Raw genomic sequence first — 19,637 nt, 5'->3', positions numbered from 1 at the left:
AAATTCGGTGTGCTTAGCTCTTAAATTAAGTGTATCCTGATGAAAACACCATACATACGTGCACAAACATGCGGTACTCTTAAGGGTCCCGGGTTTGAGGTTTAGTAAATATCATCACCCTAACCTACCAGCATCTCAGCTTCCTAATTAGCTTGTTATATCGTTTGTTTAATCTCTAGAACAACCAAAGAGTAAAAAGGCCAATTTGTAGCTTTACGCAGATGAGAAAATCATACCACTGTCTATCTGTCTGTTAAATATGAAGCTACAAGCAGTAGCCGACTAGCTTTAGCTTCGCACAGGCCAAACAGATGGAGGAGAGAACCAAATGGAGTTAGCCTACATGTGAAATACATCCATACAAACAGATGAATTCACTGGCCTGGAGTTCAAGTAAGCTAGCCTACATGTCACTTTTGTTGCAGTCTTTCGAGAGAACTAGTCCCTTCCTGTTGGCTGCTTGTGACCTAGAGTAACTGTTCATCTTACTCTTCCCTTTACAGGGATGGTCATAAATGTAGATTAGGAAGTGAAAAGGGGATTAGAGAACATGAAAGATAATCTTCTCTGAGGTGAAACTGTCACCACGGTTATAACTAGATATGATTTGCATTCATATCAAAGAAAACACCCATAGTGAAGAGATACGGATCGAACAAGAAGCACCAGATTCAAGTTGAATCCAAAAACATTTCACTAATGGTGCAATACTGTAAAATTGGCAAAGGGAAAGTTTTCTATCTGAACCAAGAAGTTGAGTCACTGTCACATCAGCCAGACACGTTATTTTAACCCATAACAACCCAGACTGTTTTTAATGTTTGTAATTGCTCGAATGTGCTTTGAATTTAACAACAAAAAAAGAAATAAAAAATAATTGAACCAGCTAAATTTATTGAACATCTTATTTGCGATTAAGCAGTTTAAACGTAATACGTGTTATCAAAGCATTAGAGTTGTTAAATGAGTCGAAACTACCTTAAGTCACAAAAAATTTGGATTTTGAAATGAGCTAACTGTTAAACATGTCGATATCACTTAAGGACTTAATGAGTTAAAGTCAAGGGTGAAGCTGTAGAAGCAACTGTGAAAACTGTGTCACCATGGGTTTCTTAGGGGTTAACAATCTGTATTTTGTAAGGCCATAAGACTGTAAATCTACATTGTAAAGTGACTCAGTTTTCTGGCTTTTAAAACGTTTTCCAGCTCAAATAATAAAGTGAGATTTTCATATTTATATATACTTATTTATAGTGTGAATACGTTATATTCTATGCATATCTTTTATGTCCGAAACCAGTCTGCTTGAGTGCTTCTCAGAAACTGAAAGGCAGCAGAGAAGAGGAAGTGTCAGTTCTTCGTTGGACACTCTCACACTTGATTCGTCATGTGTTAACTGTGTTTAAAAGGAAGCGACTAAAAAACCACAACTCCCTGTACGACCCTTAAAAAGAAGTAAAAGTAGGAAGAGGACAGCTTTCTCGTTTGAATAAATTAACACTGACTCTTGTTAGAGACCTTTCCAATTTCTCTCGAAAATGGGTTTAGAGGGGCGCCGTTTAGCTCAGTTGGTAGAGCGGGCGTCCCATGTGCAGAGGCTTTGTGAAAATGGGTTTAGAGGTTGTTACATGTACTCAGAGACGAAAGAGGTTTTCGATGATCTTATCAATTTAATAAAGTTATATTACGTATATGTAATATAACATCAAAATCTACATGATGGTGAATTCAGCATCTTGAAAAGGAAAAACTAGATTGAGACAAATATTTCCGTTGCTTCTGATGACAAAAAAACAAACCAAATAAACAGCCAGCACTTCCTTCTGCTCTCACTTCCTCACTTGATTGGCGTACAAAATGAGAGAGATGATGGGCAGAGGAATCAGTGTTTCAGCTTGAGCCAAACACATCTCTAACGTGTACTTTCTTGTACGTGCTGAGAGATCATTTCCATCATTTTCATCCGAGAGGAGCATTTTATCACACCTCTTGTGGATACAACATCAGTGATGAATCAGCTCTTCTTTGTGTGACACAGTGAGTATCGCAAACCATTATTGAGTCCCGATCGTTGATAATACGGTTTAATAAACCGTCCTTAATGGTCTTTGATGTTTGTTTTATTGGATTTTCAGGATCATCAGGTGGACTATACGTTGAGAAATTTAATTTGTCGATGTGACGAAGAGCTATATGGGTCCCATAGTGAAAGACAAGCACAGCAAAACAATGCCAAAAGGAGGATCTCAATCTTTTTATTTCTGTTTCATTTTTCTCTTGGTGCATATCAGCAGTTTTGCTGTTCCAGTCAGAGGATTTTCTCTGAAGTCCTGCCGAATCAGTTTTGACAACGCCATATGTACAAAGACTCAACTCACAGCAGTTCCTCAAGACATTCCCTCAACCGTGAAAGGTTTCTACTTGTCTGAGAACAAAATTCAAAATATAAAAGAATCTGATTTCAAAATTCTATCTGGTTTGACGCAGTTAGACCTGAAACGCAACCGTATTTCAAAAATAGACACGGGCGCCTTTGCCAATCTGATTTCCCTCAAGATATTCAGTCTAAATAATAACAAGCTTGAAGAGCTTGGAGATGATATATTTGGCGGTTTGAGCAACCTCACAGAGCTCAGAATTGGAAGTAATCACATCAAGCGGGTGGCGTCCACGTCTTTTAAGTCCTTGACAAGCTTGACGTTTTTGGACATCTCCAACAACCACCTTCACGTGACAAAAGTTCATTCTATATTGCAGCAACTGCCAAATCTTAAGTCACTGATAGTCAAAAATAACCAGTTGACCACTTTTGAGTCATGGCAACTGACAAACAGCTCAATAAAACTCGCTGCCCTTGATTTGTCTAAAAATCCCATTGCGGTCTTTCGGATCACTGCAGATGTTTTTCCAAATCTCACCTGGCTAAGCGTCGGTGCCCCTCCCAAAAAGCTTAAGATGAAATGGGACATTCGTAACAAGACATCTCTCAGTCGAGTGTCCACTCTTGATATTAGTGGGCTTCAAATGGATCATGACGACATGAAAACACTGCGAGAGAACTTCAACCCCTCGCTGACTACTCTGCGGATGAATGACATGAGACATACACGCCTTACAGCACTGATCAATGTTTCCTGCACCATCCCAACAGTGTCCAAACTCCAACTCAGAGAAAACAACCTACTTTACGTCAGTTCCAATTTGTTTGAGTTGTGTATTAACGTGAAAGAGTTAGATTTATCCAAAAATCACATAAAAAATATCGAAGACAAGGCATTCAGTTCTCTTAAAGGTTTAAGGATCTTGAGTCTGAGTCAAAACAAACTTCCGTCCATTCCAGCTGCCACGAGGAATCTGCCAACCCTTGAAGAGCTCGACCTCAGCCAGAATGAAATACAAACACTTGAGTGCAACGATTTCGCCAACCTAACAAAGCTCAAAGAGCTCAGCCTTAATCAAAATTCAATCTCAGCAATAAACAAATTTGTTTTCAAGGGTTTGATACGACTGCAAGTTTTAAAGCTACACAACAACAGCATCTCCAAATTAGGAGATGCTTTTAAAACGCACTTGCCACAACTAATACAACTCCGTTTGAATCTGAATAAACTTTACGTCATTAAACCTGGGGAATTATCAGGCTTGCAGTCACTCCAGAACTTGTCATTAAATGAAAATAAAATAAAGAAACTTGAAAAGGGATGCTTTCTTGGATTGACGAATCTTACCTACATACAGCTAAACTTAAATACAATAACAGAAAAGGTACTCCAACTGAAAGGTGTTTTCGATGATCTAATCAATTTAATAAGTTTGGATTTGAGGGATAATAAAATTAAATACACTGACTCTACAGCTTTGTCTGATCCACCATTTTCTAAGCTGTCCCAACTTGAGTCACTGGTTATTCTTGGAAATAGCCGTAGGAAGAAGTCCCTGCTGCCTAGGAACTTCCTTCAAGGTTTGACTAATCTCCTGGAATTTAATGCCAGGAACACTCAACTTCTATCCTTGCACAAAGACACATTTACTTACACGCCTCGACTGCAAAAACTTGACATTAGCTCGAACGACCTGTCGGATCTCTCTCCAGAGTTGTTTTACCCAATTCCAAGCCTCAAAGTTCTCTACATATCAAGAACAAGCCTTCAGTCTCTAGATTTCCTCATAGATGCGAACCTTACAAAGCTTGAGTTCCTGCAGGGGAGAAGGAATCAATATTCCGTTTTCAGTGAGGAATTAATTAAGTCCCTTCCGGCTCTCGTTTACATCGATATTCAAGGCAATAGTTTCACCTGCGACTGCAGCAACGCCTGGTTCCTTGATTGGGTAGTAAACGACAAGCAAACACAAGTTTTTGACGCCTATAACTTTGTGTGCAACTATCCTCCAGACCTTAAAGGTACGAAACTGTTTGACCTCGATGTCCAGTCCTGCACAGTGGACACTGAGTTCATTTGCTATATCTCCACCACATGTACCATCCTCATGTTTATGGTGGCGTCCTTCACCTACCATTTCCTGAGATGGCAGCTGGTGTACGCCTACTACCTCTTCCTGGCTTTGCTCTTTGACAAAAAGCATAAAAACAAGCAAGCTCCCAGGCAGTACGACGCCTTCATCTCTTACAACACCCATGACGAGCCGTGGGTCACTGAGATGCTGTTGCCAGAACTGGAAGGAGTGCAGGGCTGGAAATTGTGTCTACACCATCGAGACTTCGAGCCAGGTAAGACACCAGGCGTTGGACAAAAAAATGTTTTAGCCATGCTAGTTGGTGGATCTAGAATCAGTTGCAAGGTTTGTTATCAGGGGCACGAAGCAGCAGTAACAATCTAGCAATTGACTGGGGTAAAGGGGCCAGTACTGCAAGGGTGATTGGGAAATGAGGCAGTCACATGAACATAATGAGCAAAGTACCCCATACTTTGCTCATTATGTTCACATGCACATCAAATATCTGCAGTGCATTATGGATTTTTTTAAGTCAACTGACAGTAAAAAACAAAGAATGATGATATTTTTTTTTATACGCAATGTACAAGCACATGCCATGTGATTTCAGTGTGTATACCAGGCAAAGCTATCATTTGAGAAGCAATAAGTTAAAGTGCATGTTACTTCGATAGATCAGCCAAAACAGTGATTCTGTAGTTTCATCTATACGCCAGACGGTGTCACCATATTACTTTCTGTACTGCACCATCAGAAGAACCGGTTTTCCTTTTCTCTTCCTCAGGCAAACCGATCATAGACAACATCACAGATGCCATCTATGGAAGCAGGAAGACCATCTGTGTGATCAGCCGCAGATACCTGGAGAGTGAGTGGTGCTCCAGAGAGATCCAGGTGGCCAGGTAACGCCGCCGTCGGCTGACTTTAAACTTCTCTGAGCAGAGACACACAGCAGTATAACGCCTCACTAAGTCGGTGTGAAACAAGTTTGTGTGATTATTCCCTCACTGCCTATCATTTATATTAATCTCAATAGCAATGCTATTTAAATGAACTGTTGTGCTTAATCTCCATTTAGTCTTTCAATACAAAGTCACCCGCAAAAAAAAGGTCTTATTTATCCCACAAACAAAAATCTGATATCCCCATTTAGTTATATGAACTTCTCTTTAACGCTACAAGTTTTGGATATTGAAGTCAAATTTTTCAGAAATTAAACCTAATGTTAGGAATTGTCTTGACTAATAGTGAGGTTTGCTGAGAAGATATAAAGATAAGTAAAACAGAATAAACCATTGTAGATTAAGAGGGTCCACATATCGTAGTTATAAGAGAGTAAAGGCCTTTGCACATTTAGTTTTTTCGTTCACTTTGTTTCCATTTTTTTGCAGATACTGAACCAAAATTACAGCATTCTAAGTGTTTTCCGACAAACTTGTTAAAGGACATTAAAGTTTTTGTAAGATGAAAACTTGCAATATTACTCACGAATACTTAATTAATGCTGATATCAAGTCTGAAACTTGAAGACACAAAAACAATTTCCATAACTTTTTGGCTTAAATTTTGTTCTCCTTTGTTCTCTTTTGATAGTTCCTGTCCATGTCATTTTCCCAGCAGAAATATCAAACATTCCATGTATCCAACTTTTCATAATTTGAGGATTTTCTGCTTTTCTCTGTTTTTCATAAACCATTGTAAATGGAATATGTTTTGCAACTGTTGAGACCAAAACATACATGTGACATTCAGATCTAGGAACTTTTGATGGTTGTCTTCCATTTTACAGGCAAAACATGACGTTGAGAAATGTATTGAAAAGAGATGTGGTGAGTGTTGTCTCCCCCTTTCTCATCCCCTCATCCTTCCTCGGTTTAGCTTCCGTCTGTTCGATGAGCAGAAGGACGTCCTGATCCTGGTGTTCCTGGAGGAGATTCCCATCACTCAGCTGTCGCCTTACTACCGCATGAGGAAGCTGCTAAAGAGGCGGACCTTCCTGAGCTGGCCTCGCGCCGGGGAGCATCGAGAGCTGTTCTGGGAGAAACTCCGCCAGGCTCTGAAGACCAAAGATGATCTCAACGGGGACAAATTCCTCCTCACGGTGGTGGACAGACCGTGAGAGACGAATTTATGATTAAGCGTGTGTAAAATTAGTTTTTCCCATAATCAGATTCTCAAACGGGGAAGTGAAATTATGGCAGATACAATTGTAAATATTGTATTAGATAGAAACAGAACAAGAAAACGAAGAACTTAAAAGAAGGATTGACCACAATACATGGTTTGACATGTGTACAGTTCCAGGTTTCCAAAGCAGCACGAGCGTAGAAAACATGTTGGAAGAAAACACGTTTACTGGCTGAAAACTAGTAAAGACGTCGCTTGGGAGCCCGTCTACAAGCACTTTGTAAAAATGAAAATTCTGAAAAAAGATCACACATTCTGTCTTATTGTGTAACCACTGGATATAGTTGTTTTAAAGTATTTCATCTTAAAAGCAGCACACACATTTTTTTAAAGCACTTACTTGTATTATTAATGTTATATGTTAATGTGATGTTTGTTCAACCCTTAAATCTCATAACAAACTCATGCTTTGCAGACAAGATTTGTTCAAAGACTTTATTTTTCCCAAAGATATCAAATCTGTAGAGTTGTGTGTATGAAATGACTCAAAAACATGCAGAATCTTGTAGATTTGATATCATCAATGAAGAGATGGAACAAGGCGATACAGAACATATACAATCAGACCATGTGCAATAAGATGATTTTAACAACTATAAAGCTATTTATAGTGAAAGAATGATGAAACTCTGTTGACATGTATAATTATCTCATCTAACATGCTTTTGTGAATCTGCTATAATTGTTATTTTAATTGCAACTTCATTACATTGTTCATTATCAGCCAGACAACATTGTCTTCTTTTGGGTAAAAATATAGTTTCTATATAACTTCTAGAATATACAACTATAACTGCTATTCTTGAATTTAATTTGAAATTCTGACCTTTTATCGACCGACTCAGTAAAGTGAGGAATCTGTTTTAATAAATTCTTTAAAATAAAGACACTTCTTGAAAACAATGTTTTCATTATGTTGTTGTTGGTGCTCTGTAGCTACAGCGTACAGTTTAAGTATAAGATGTATGTATTAATGTATGTATTAAGAATACTACACTTCCCTGTTTATAAAACAGAACAAATAATAATGTAATTTAACAAAAATCACATGATAGTTCCTATCTTGGGAGCACAAGTGCATAAGTCCTATGCTGCACATAGGAACTGGTGTTCGGAGCACATGCTACCCGCCGATCTGAACGTTCTTCCTCTTCCTTTCACTGCAAAGACAAATAGAAATGTTTCAGTATTTGGTCATAGTACAACATGAATTGATAATAATATACAGAAAGATGACACGAAGAGCGGACTCACTCGATGCACTTCTTCCCTCGCTGAGTCCACTTGGCGGAAGGGTCGGCGCACACGAACCTCCCCGGAAGGTGAAATCTGTGGGAAAAACAGGAAGAAATTATCAAACACGAGCTGCATGAATAGGCTTCATTACACCAGAGACAGGAGGGTACATATTTACAACAGCTTCAGAGTCCGGAAAGTCCTGTAGCGCTTCATGATTGATGATTTTGGGTCACACTTTAACTGCTGTGCAACTTAGACGCTTTGTTACGTTACATCTGATACCTGCTTTGGAAAAGTTTGACCTCGAAACGTCTGGATTTATTTGCTAAAGCACCACTTTATCAAATTCAAACACTTAATATCCTCTCACACTCTCGCTCTGTGTCTTTATTTTATGGTGTAAAGAATCCATTAAGAAGGCCGAATCAATGATTATGTTGAGTCAAGTTAGAACGTGATGCACATATTTTTGATCTGACTGAAGGCCAAATTTGTAAGCCACACAAGGTATCATGTTAAAAAAGACATAAAACCCAACTCTCCTGTGTTCATTTTTTGTTCCACCTCATGTTTGTGTCTATTTTCTTTCAGTCACCCAAATTTTAATAGATTCACTGCACTGCCACATTTCTATTTCTGGTACATTTAGTGGGTGTTTAAGTTGTAAGCAAGTCTGCAACTGCTTCACAGAACAGAATCTTGCAGTACTATTACTGTAATAAATATATATAAATATAAATATAAAATACTATTTTGATAATAAATTTACAGTTTAAGTCATTTTGAGGTAAAAAAAGAAAAAAAATATGTTTGTCTTTTCAACTATTGTTGGACTAAGCAAGACATTTGATCACATGTTCTCCAGAATAAAGTGATCTAAATTTTTCAATGTTTCAGTCAAGAAAATAATCAATAATTTGCAGAATTGCAGTCTGACATGAGATGAAATCGTTTAACTCACATAACGGCATTGATGTCGCAGGAAGTGAATATGGTCTGGATGGTGTAGCCCAGCAGTCGTTGGCATGGAAACCGATTTACAGTGTACCTCATGCAGCAGCTCGCTGCAAAGATGATTGTAAAAACAAATTGTAAAAAAATAAAAATACCCAACCTTTCTTTAACACGTCAAGTAAATTTTACTGCATACTGCACATTATTTATCAGTAACAGCTGGAGGACTCACCTGACTGTGTGCTGTCGATAAACATCGTGAGGAAGACAAGGGAGCACAGAGCTGTCAGGAGACACACTTTGCTGCTTGCCATGGTTCCTCGGCTCTGCTGGTGGTGGTATGTGGCTGTAGTTCACTGGTAGCAGTGTAAAGTGCCTGAAGGGATTCAGTGAGAGTGTGGCAGAGTCAGCACTGTGCACTCCTTAAATAGAGCTAAGTGGGATTTTCCAGCGTTCGGCAGCATTGTTGCATAATGCGGAAACAACCCAGGTAATAGTACACCTGGTTATACTGACTCAGGGAGGTGTATTAGGAAGAATTATGTGTAATTTGCTGTCGGACTTGTACAGCACTTTGGTCAACTTTGTTGTTTTTAACTGTGCTATAAATAAACGTGGATTTGAATGGATTGGATTATTGAAACTAGAGCCACCACGTTAACAGCAGAATAAAAGCATCACCGAGGAAGCCATCACAGAGATGTTAAGACAATATAAACTTAACAGCAGCTGCAGCCCACACGTAATCAAACTATATACTTACATACTTGTGTAAAATAATTCTTTAAAATACTCAAAAAGTACAAATACACCCAACACGACTCCGTTAAAGAGTTTAAAGGACAGTAAATAATGTTTTTTCCATGCCAAGGGATTATTACCGAACAGGTTTTAATACAAAATAGTGCAACATTAAAAGTTTGTTTTTCGCCTTATTTTTAAAAGACTGAATAAACTGGAAATGATTTACATATCATGCATATGGTCAAATATGAGAACATATTGCAAAAGTTCACTTCGATCAATTTAAATTTTTCACAAAAAGTCATTTAAAAGCAGCCAGAAAGTTAAGTTCTCACAGCAGGAATATTTATTTTTCTCTTTACTTCCCCTTAGAAGTTATTCAATAACTGCCTCCCTTGCAGAAACGTGAAAGGGATGTCATCATCGTGTGTGTGTGTGGGAGTGTGTGTGTGTGTGTGTAGGTGAGGGTGTGTGTGTGTGTGTCTGTGAGGGTGTGTGTGTGTCAGTTGCAATTTGTACTTTCCACGATAGAAAAGAGAGACAGGATGCCAGTTAAGTGTCAGATAACATCAAGGTAGTGATGACTCCTGTGTGAATACGTGGGGAATGGAGTGTAGGACGGTGAAAGTATGATAAGTGGTGATAAGATTTAGAAAGTGACAAAGTGTATCTCGGGAACACATAGTTTAGATAGCGATGCATAACAAGGATTCGGAAAGACAAAGAGGGGCCTGTTGAGTAGAAAGTCCCTCATCAGATGATTTCACTCTGACGCATGTCTCTTCATTTTGCTACTTTGAGACAAAACACTCCTGTTGGCTTTGTGTAAAACAATCACTTATCAAGTGACGTGTTTTAAAGTGACACAGAGATCCAAAGTGGCTGTGAATATCAGTGGTATGCTGCCTTGACTGTGGCATGTGGCTACTTGCTAACCGGTATAAATCTCACTATGGCGGTTTCTATTGAAGATGATCTTAACATTTAAACCAAACGGTTAAGTGTGCTGGTAGGCAGGTTCCAGGTGAGTGGGAGGACACACACATACATACACACAAATGCGCAAACCGGGGACATGATAGACACAAGAGGAATGGGACTGACGAAAGAGAAATTGTTTACCAGTTTAAATTGCTTTGTATCCAGGAGCAATTAGAATACCCCGCATGTCATCAGGGCGGATTCCCCTTTGTTGTTGAAATATCAAATGATGTAGTACATAATAGTTTTACTACTGCAGGAAAAAAGGCTTTGATACAGTATCATAAATTGACAGGCGGGGAACTTTAATGACGATGGCGGAGGATATAATAAGAGTCACATTACCTGTGGACTTTAGCCTTTTTAGAGTGTTTTCATACTTGTCTGTGCATATAATGCAGTTCAAGAGTTGATCAGGAAGTCATTTCAAATGAATCAATTCTTGACACCTCTTTAAAAACACACACACACAATCCACATTTAACATAGTTTACCGGTTATCACACGTGTGGACAGAATCAACCTGTTCAATGTAAGGAACTAAATAAAAAATTGTCAGATTTGCCTTCCAAACATTAAGAACAATGTAGATGCATCACCATACACGTTAACCAGCTTTATTGGCATGAAAGTTTCAATAACAATATTGCCAAAGCATCAAAATACAATTTGTCCACACAACATAAATATTGATATATAAGAATTATATATACAGTACAGTATACTAGTATAAGCGCATGCTCCTGCACCTACTGTAGATATGTGTACAAAATAAGTACTGTACATGCAGGACAAAACATTTAACTTTTATTTTTTTGATATCCCTTCTACAGCTTTGATCCGAATGAATAAGAAAAGCACGTACATCCATTATGACGTAAGTTTTCCTGCAGGGTTACAAAGCGTTGGTGATCTATTTTTAGATCAAAGCCTTTGAGGAGCTAAAAATAGCAACAAGACTGCAATTGGTAATGTCCAGGAATGTGAACTTGTGTTTACAATGCTGAGATAAGAGCTAAGATTTCCTTGCTTCCACAACAAAAAGATTACAGTATTGCATGGCAACAGTTGTAAAAACACTGTGTCATTGTAAGCTTTAATTAGATTTATGAGTTATTTAAGGTTCGAACAAATTCCTTAAAACAAGTCCATTTGTACTAATTCCCCAGCAAGATCACACATTGCACCCTCAAGGTTTTCATTCAACAGTGGCTGTAACCTTATATTTTGTTACGGTGGCAATGAATGTTATCAGCTGAGGAAGTTTGTACAATAAGTGTGACATTGTGAGCTGCTCCTTTAAGTCTGTATTGTTCTGAACCTTGTGACGATGCCAAAGTTTCTTAAGAACCCCAAATATTTGAGGTTTAATTTTGGGTAAAAGCATATCAAATGATTCTGAAGACATTTCAAGATACATTTGCGAGAATTTGTTGACTAAGAATAAATCAAGTCACTCTTTTCATGTACAAGTTAGCATCAAGGAAAAAGAAATTCAGCTCGGGTTTTTTCCATTTCCGTAGTTTATCACCAGATCAGATTACATAGCTGTAAACCACACCATGTGCCAAGACTGGAGAAATGAACTTTGATTGCATGTTTGCTCGGGCGACAGAGAATTAAGGTCAGCTGACAGTTAATTGCAACCCATACAATGCGGTCTGGTATCTAGTGTTTGCCAAATCAACGGTTCTACAGTGAAAAACAATGCGGCCAAATACAGAAAGCGCCTGCTGTGTAAGTGAATACACACTTGTGACCTCCCTCCGAGGTCTCTTTTCCAGGCAGTGATCCCACAAACGCTCCGAACAATACTCTCCACTTCAACTTCACACCCATTCCTGTAGCGACATTCACAACTCCTCGTCTAGCGAAATGAGGCTGCTTTCTATTCTAACACTGGCTCTTCTTTGGGTGACCATTCAGTCAGCAGGTAAGTTATGTTAAACGATGACATGAAGGATAATGAACTAATTCATTATTAGTTATCAGCTTTGTATGACAATATTTGCTATTTGCTACTCTGCCCTCAACTGGTGAAAAAAAAGTGCAGGCTTGAAGTAAAGAGGCTCCTCCGAACTTCTACAAAAGTACATTGTAAAAAGTATCCCATGTGGCAAATCATGTGTCATATTGTATGATCATCAGCAATGTTTTTGTAGTGTTTATGGATGATTGGTCCAAAGTGTTGGACAGCATAAATTCTTATCGGAGATTTTCTGAGACGTGAATCTTGTTGTCAAAACTACCGTGCAAGATGTAGTCTGTCTTTATGACTAAATAAATAAAAAGCTTTCCAGCTCTTTGATTCACTTCTAACTTATAAGCATGTCATCCAATCAAAACACAGGAATGTAAACAAAAAACTAAACCCCACAAAAACATTCAAGATATCTTAAGTATGTGATGTTGCCTGCCAAAAAAATGGTTTCATTCAAATAGCATGTGACTATTCTGCCTGCTTGTATGTGTTTGTGCAGGGCATCTTGGCTGCTGCACGTCTTTTTCCGAACTCAATGCTGTGAAATCCATTGTAAAAAGAGGAGGAGTGGTTCAGTGCCGGCGGCAGGGCATCACAGAAGGGTGCAGCATTAATGCAGTGTAAGACATTTCACATTTTACATTTCCTGCTGTAGAAGAAAATGTGTTACCTTACAATTCTTATTTGGTTTTGGTATAATGTTCCTTTCTCTCTAAACATCAAATGTCCTGCTGAGCTGTTTCTATTGAATTTAACCCTTGCAGTCTTGATGAAAAGACTCTTTGATCTTTTCCTCTTCCTGAACTGTTGCCGTAATATTTGTCTTTCATACATTGATCAAGGCCCGATGAGTGACCCCTGTAGTGACATCATCTAGCTCTCCCGAGAACGGTCACACCTTGTAGATATCAACAGATGTCTCTTCCTCTGCAGAGAGACATGTGTTGATTCAATGCAAATACACTCATGACACCTTCCATTTTGTTCTCTCGAATGTTCTGTATAAATCCAACTCGGCCAGGCCATTCAACAGACTGGATCTTCATGGATACACTGTGAATGTCTTTTTCTCCACTGTCAGTGATTAAACCTCATTTGAACCAGCTACAGAATTGGACCTGAAGAGTTTTCTTCTACACTGCTTTGTTCGTTCTTTGTGTAAGTGACACAAAGTACGACTCCCTGAACTCCTTCTGGCTTTGTTTTCTCTCCCTGCATTTCCTCAGTTTCCCATTTGTACCAGACTCTCACAATCATCTTTCCCAGTTTATACAACTTTGACAACTTTTCTCTTGTGTCTGTCTCTCCAAGTGTCATCAAGTGGAAACGGCACCAAGTATGCGTGACCGCGACACCTCACAAGATGCGAAACCTTCTTGCGATTCTGTGGTAACGTACACACACAGCTGCCACAACCAAATACATTTCTAAAAAAAGAGACCAAAACTGCTTTATAAATCCCAACACTGCTACCAAAAACACAGATTGTCCAATCATAGATTAGCAACCATAACTCGGCACAACCGGCCTGTCAAGGTTTGACTGTGCATGAGGCTGTATAAGAGCAATAATCCCTACCTAAAGAGGTTGGCGCACAAAATCCTGGGAAAACATCTACAAAAGACGCCCATGCTCATAATCACAGTCATCAATCAAGTCGGAGTGATTTAACTGATTTGGCTCAAATGCAAGACTGTAGCTCATCCATCCAGGGCCTGGACAGTGAAACTACCACAGTGGTTGCGATACTGATCTGATAGCGAGTGGGAGTAGAGCTAAATTCCTGGAGCGCAAGTGTGTTGCAAGAGCAGGGAGAGTGATAGAGGTGAGTCTCAGCATGATGGCAGACGTTTCGCTTGAGGAGGAATCCCCATAAGAGAGTGAGAGAGAGCACACACACATTCAGCTAAAATACCTGGAGCACAAGTGTGTTGCAAGAGCAGGGAGAGTGATAGAGGTGAGTCTCAGCATGATGGCAGACGTTTCGGTTGAGGAGGAATCCCCATAAGAGAGTGAGAGAGAGGACACACACATTCAGCTAAAATACCTGGAGCACAAGTGTGTTGCAAGAGCAGGGAGATTGATAGAGGTGATTCTCAGCATGATGGCAGACGTTTCGGTTGAGGAGGAATCCCCATATAAGAAAGTGAGAAAGCACACACACGTTCATACGGAGAGACAAACCGGGGACATGGAGAACACATGAGGAGTGGGGACCACAGGGTACCCCAAGGGGAAAACAGAGGCTTGGCCATGGGCTGTGACCCATTACGTTGTAGGATTACAGGTTAATTTAGAAAAAAGCCCAACAGGACTGTGTATTTTTACCACTGTGAAGAATGCTGCTCAACGTTAGCAGTTCTGTCCTTCTCTAATTGGATTGAAGCTACAGCTTTTTGCTAAACACATGCCTAAGTCCTCCTCCCTGAAGCCTTATCATACTTAAAATCTGAGCTAACTATACAAGAACAATGCTGTGTCTTAATGTTTGAATGCTAACCTGAGAACTGTTAGCTTGGGCCTCAGAGTTAAGTACAATAGGCTATGTAAGATTTTTACTGGAACTGGAACTGTAAAAAGTCAGAATCAATGCTGCATATGAAATCCCTTCATTCCCTTGCTATTTGAAATGCCTAGATAGCCTGGTTTAATATCAATAACATCATAACCCCTTTTCAAATGGCTCATGGAGCTAAGGTTAGCTAAAATTAGCTAGCTAAACTGTGCTACTGACAGCTACTGAAGGAAAATACTGCTTTTGTCTGCCTCTGATTTTTTTTTTAACGTAGTCGAGTTCAGAGTAAAACTAGAATACTGAAAATAAGAAAATAGACTTACTATCACTATACAAAATAAAAATACAATTACATAAATGAAAACATTACAATTTCAGATGGCATTTCCTTAAATCTATCTGCAACTTTGAGCAAAAAGGGAGGGTTCAGCCTCAGTCCTCTGCTCAAATTCCATTTCACTGGGGAATATAACTTACAGAAACTAAATACACTTGCCTTTTGTGTTGTGTCTACAACCACATGAAGGGATTTTATCTCTTAGGTATGTACAAAATCTATGAAAACATAAACTGTACAGTGTGCCAAAACTCGCCCTGTTAGTGTGAAGTAATGCAGGCCTACCTGTTTTATGTTGCAGCAACAGAAAAACACGCAAGGGAGTGAGGAAGCCCAGCCGCCCACACAGGAGGAAGACCGTCTGAATATCCCAAACTACAACTGTCATTAACCAATAGATAGTGACAACTCTGCCACTGATACTTCTAATCTTCTGTTATCAAATTGACCCTCAATATGTCTTTCAACAACCTGACCTGCTTCTTAACATCTTGCAAGTTACTCTGGAGAAAGACATCAGCTCATGGTGTAAAAGTACAGTGGGGAAAGAGGTACTATCCTTTTTCTAATGCCTCAAATACTTTGAGTACTAACATACATGAAGAACTCATTATGCAAAATGGTCCAATACAGAAAAATGTCTATTATTGGTAGTAGTATTATTATGCATTATGATGCATTATTGTGTACATCACTTCATTGTGCTCTGTTCAAGGACAGAGTAATTGAAATAACTTTAAACAATAAATTCTTCTATTAAACTACAATTTCAAAGCATTATTTATGATGTTTGTATCACGTTTAAAACAGCCTTACTTTAAAAACATTAGCTAGCCAGTTACTGTATAGATGGGTTTCCGAGCCTGCACCCGCAACTGGAATATACTGTATATCTATTAATCGGTATATTTTGATGGTAAACATCAGAAACTTTATACATGCTTACATTATTAATATCCAGAATGAGATATGCTCTAAACATTTTTAGCAAAACCTTAATTTATAGAACCACATCTCAGTCAAATTTGTGACTGTTTATTTCTAGGTCACCTTAACATGCAGTATACCTACAATTAACCTCAGATGTTGTCATCCAGGAGAACATTACTGTAACAATCAAAGTCACTTCAAATACCAAAGCAATGCATCATGACTGGAAGAAATACTATGCAGACGTTTGACGTACAAACCTAATGACCCGAGAGCCGAGCTTTAATTAATTAAATGTCTTCAGGCAGCAATTAAGAGAACAGAATGTCTTTGGCATGGAAAAGACGTATGATTTAATGGCCCCGTAGAGCAGGATTTGAATGAGGACGGTTTCTTTGTTTGTATCATGTTCTTCTGTCATGTGTTCATACGACAGACAGAAATGCATATCATTTTGTGAAGTAAATGATATGATGCACTGTGATGAAACACACTAATCCATCACCATCAAAAGAAACCCAATGAAAACTCTGCAAGCTTTATTATGTGTGTTTCAAATCTGTGTATCCAATTTTGCAAACTATGAATGTAACAATGACTTACATTTCTGCAAAGTATCTTTATGGCTTATATTCAAATAAAAACGCCTTTATTTTATATTTGAAGTTTGAATCTTGCTTGGAGTATTGTTTTTAATGTTTCCTCAATGTTACTCATTATTTCCACCTGGTTCTATAAAAAGACACTCCCAGTAGAGCAGGCAATCAAAGTAAAACAAAAAAAAACAATGACTTTGATTTCCCCAGAATGTTATTGATTGGTAGAGGGAGAGAGGTGTGCCCACCGAGCCATGTAAATTAGATCTATACCTGAATGCAGATTAAATGGTTAAATCGTGCAGCTTTTCTAGATTTTCCGAATCAAATCCATCCATCCATCCATCCATTTTCTTCCACTTATCCGGGACCGGGTCGCGGGGGCAGCTGCCTGAGCAGGGACGCCCAGACTTCCCTCTCCCCGGACACTTCCCCCAGCTCCTCCGGGAGGACCCCAAGGCGTTCCCAGGCCAGCCGGGTGACATAGTCACTCCAGCGTGTCCTGGGTCTTCCTCGGGGTCTCCTCCCGGTGGGGCATGCCTGGAACACCTCCCGAGGGAGGCGTCCAGGGGGCATCCGATACAGATGCCCGAGCCACCTCAACTGGCTCCTCTCGATGTGGAGGAGCAGCGCCTCTACTCCGAGCTCCTCCCGTGTGACGGAGCTCCTCACCCTATCTCTAAGGGAGCGCCCCACCACCCTGCGGAGGAAGCTCATTTCGGCCGCTTGTATCCGGGATCTTATTCTTTCAGTCATGACCCAAAGTTCATGACCATAGGTGAGGGTAGGAACGTAGATTGACCGGTAAATTGAGAGCTTCGCCTTTCGGCTCAGCTCTCTCTTCACCACGACGGACCGATACAACGACCGCATTACTGCAGCCGCTGCACCGATCCGCCTGTCAATCTCACGTTCCATCCTTCCCTCACTCGTGAACAAGACCCCAAGATACTTAAACTCCTCCACTTGAGGCAGGAACTCCCCCCCAACCTGGAGGGAGCAAGCCACCTTTTTCCGGTCGAGAACCATGGCCTCAGATTTGGAGGTGCTAATCCTCATCCCGGCTGCTTCACACTCGGCTGCAAACCACCCCAGGGCATGCTGGAGGTCCTGGCTCGAAGGAGCCAACAAGACCACATCGTCCGCAAAAAGCAGGGATGAAATCCAGTGGCTCCCGAACCAGATCCCCTCCGGCCCACGGCTGCGCCTAGAAATCCTGTCCATAAAGATAATGAACAGAACCGGTGACAAAGGGCAGCCCTGCCGGAGTCCAACATGCACCTGGAACAGGTCTGACTTACTGCCGGCAATGCGAACCAAGCTCCTGCTCCGGTCATACAGGGACCGAACAGCCCTTAGCAGAGGGCCCCCGACCCCGTACTCCCGAAGTACCTCCCACAGAATGCCACGAGGGACACGGTTGAATGCCTTCTCCAAGTCCACAAAACACATGTGGACTGGTTGGGCAAACTCCCATGAACCCTCGAGCACCCTGCAGAGGGTATAGAGCTGGTCCAGTGTTCCATGGCCAGGACGAAAACCGCATTGTTCCTCCTGAATCCAAGGTTCGACTATCGGCCGAATTCTCCTCTCCAGTACCCTGGAATAGACTTTCCCGGGGAGGCTGAGAAGTGTGATCCCCCCATAGTTGGAACACACCCTCCGGTCCCCCTTTTTGAATAGAGGGACCACCACCCCGGTCTGCCAGTCCAGAGGCACTGTCCCCGACTGCCACGCGATGTTGCAGAGACGTGTCAGCCACGACAGCCCCACAACATCCAGAGACTTGAGGTACTCAGGGCGGATCTCATCCACCCCCGGTGCCTTGCCACCGGGGAGCTTCTTAAAGTGTAAGTTTGGCGGAAATTGAAAATAAAGCTATTTTCTGAATGAAAATATATCAACTAAGCCGTGGAGGAAGTAATTTTCGCTCATCACGCAGTTCAGAGCTAGCACGGGCGGAAGCTAGAGTCCAAAATCGCAAACAGTGGGTTAGCATGGGGCCAACAGCCACACGCTTTCAAAATCGCATTTTTAAACCACTAACATTGCTCAAAACAGTGCCAAACCTCGTCAGCAGCTTGCTCTGGGTGTCTACACATAAAACGAAGCATCAACAACTCAGTTCATGAACCCGAAGTTTATAACAGAAGACAGTTAAGAACACTCACCAATTCTACCCCTGCCAGCTCCTCGCGAAGGATAGTCCGTAAGTGTCGATTACCGAACGCAATGCAAAACGAGGGAGACCACTGAAGATTTCGCCCAGAATAAAACGAGTATACTTTTAAATTAGTGGCAGTTTGGCCAAATATAAGTTAATAACGGTGGGTAAAAACATCGGGATAGTTTGTATACACTTCCAATCAGTTCAAGACAGCAGCCTTATCTGAAGCACATACATGTCACGCGAGATCTCACACGGGAACACGAGAGCTGCGTTCGGTGATCCACCACCGGGTTCGGGGATTGCCACCACAATCTTCGAACAGCCGCGTCCACAATGGAAGCAGAGAACAAGGTCCATTCGGACTCAATGTCCCCAGCCTCCCTCGGGATCTGGTCAAAGCTCTCCCGGAGGTGGGAGTTGAAGACCTCCCTGACAGAGGGTTCCACCAGACGTTCCCAGCAGACCCTCACAACACGTTTAGGTCTGCCAAGTCTGTCCAGCTTCCTCCCCTGCCAGTGGATCCAACTCACCACCAGGTGGTGATCAGT

The 19,637-nt window shown here is 40.7% G+C and overlaps 3 protein-coding genes across 3 annotated transcripts; 2 read left to right on the top strand and 1 right to left on the bottom strand.

Annotated features, from left to right (window-relative positions):
* The first annotated feature begins 1,872 nt into the window (after positions 1 to 1,872).
* On the top strand, positions 1,873 to 6,588 carry LOC311028529 (uncharacterized protein). Its single transcript, XM_084033153.1, has 4 exons — positions 1,873 to 2,037; positions 2,136 to 4,729; positions 5,240 to 5,357; positions 6,334 to 6,588. Exons 2-4 carry the CDS (start codon positions 2,194 to 2,196, stop codon positions 6,572 to 6,574), a joined length of 2,895 nt encoding a protein of 964 aa, XP_083889279.1. The 5' UTR covers positions 1,873 to 2,037; positions 2,136 to 2,193; the 3' UTR covers positions 6,575 to 6,588.
* A 30-nt stretch (positions 6,589 to 6,618) lies between these two features.
* ccl20b (chemokine (C-C motif) ligand 20b) lies at positions 6,619 to 9,245 on the bottom strand. The gene is made up of 4 exons (XM_084033154.1): positions 9,068 to 9,245; positions 8,843 to 8,945; positions 7,897 to 7,971; positions 6,619 to 7,802 (listed from the first exon to the last, which is right to left on the bottom strand). Exons 1-4 carry the CDS (start codon positions 9,147 to 9,149, stop codon positions 7,766 to 7,768), a joined length of 297 nt encoding a protein of 98 aa, XP_083889280.1. The 5' UTR covers positions 9,150 to 9,245; the 3' UTR covers positions 6,619 to 7,765.
* A 3,190-nt stretch (positions 9,246 to 12,435) lies between these two features.
* On the top strand, positions 12,436 to 16,241 carry LOC311028655 (uncharacterized protein; the record flags this gene model as incomplete). Its single annotated transcript, XM_084033348.1, has 4 exons — positions 12,436 to 12,493; positions 13,041 to 13,161; positions 13,853 to 13,930; positions 15,695 to 16,241. The coding sequence occupies 4 exons, from the start codon at positions 12,436 to 12,438 to the stop codon at positions 15,756 to 15,758; spliced, it is 321 nt and encodes a 106-aa protein (XP_083889474.1). The 3' UTR covers positions 15,759 to 16,241.
* Positions 16,242 to 19,637: the final 3,396 nt, after the last annotated feature.

The sequence above is a fragment of the Eutrigla gurnardus genome (assembly GCF_963514095.1).
Source record: "Eutrigla gurnardus genome assembly, chromosome: 18".
Lineage (NCBI taxonomy): Eukaryota > Metazoa > Chordata > Actinopteri > Perciformes > Triglidae > Eutrigla > Eutrigla gurnardus.
This window is presented reverse-complemented; position numbering and strand designations above follow the sequence as displayed.

What these genes read in the sequence shown, in the direction of transcription:
- LOC311028529 (XM_084033153.1), top strand. Translation starts at nt 2,194, where the DNA reads ATGGGTCCCATAGTGAAAGACAAGCACAGCAAAACAATGCCAAAAGGA. An exon ending in CCATCGAGACTTCGAGCCAG is followed by an intron (nt 4,730 to 5,239) that starts GTAAGACACCAG and finishes TCTCTTCCTCAG; the next exon opens with GCAAACCGATCATAGACAAC. An exon ending in AGAGAGATCCAGGTGGCCAG is followed by an intron (nt 5,358 to 6,333) that starts GTAACGCCGCCG and finishes TCCTCGGTTTAG; the next exon opens with CTTCCGTCTGTTCGATGAGC.
- ccl20b (XM_084033154.1), bottom strand. Translation starts at nt 9,149, where the DNA reads ATGGCAAGCAGCAAAGTGTGTCTCCTGACAGCTCTGTGCTCCCTTGTC. An exon ending in TGCGACATCAATGCCGTTAT is followed by an intron (nt 7,972 to 8,842) that starts GTGAGTTAAACG and finishes TTTTTCCCACAG; the next exon opens with ATTTCACCTTCCGGGGAGGT. An exon ending in CGAGGGAAGAAGTGCATCGA is followed by an intron (nt 7,803 to 7,896) that starts GTGAGTCCGCTC and finishes TTGTCTTTGCAG; the next exon opens with TGAAAGGAAGAGGAAGAACG.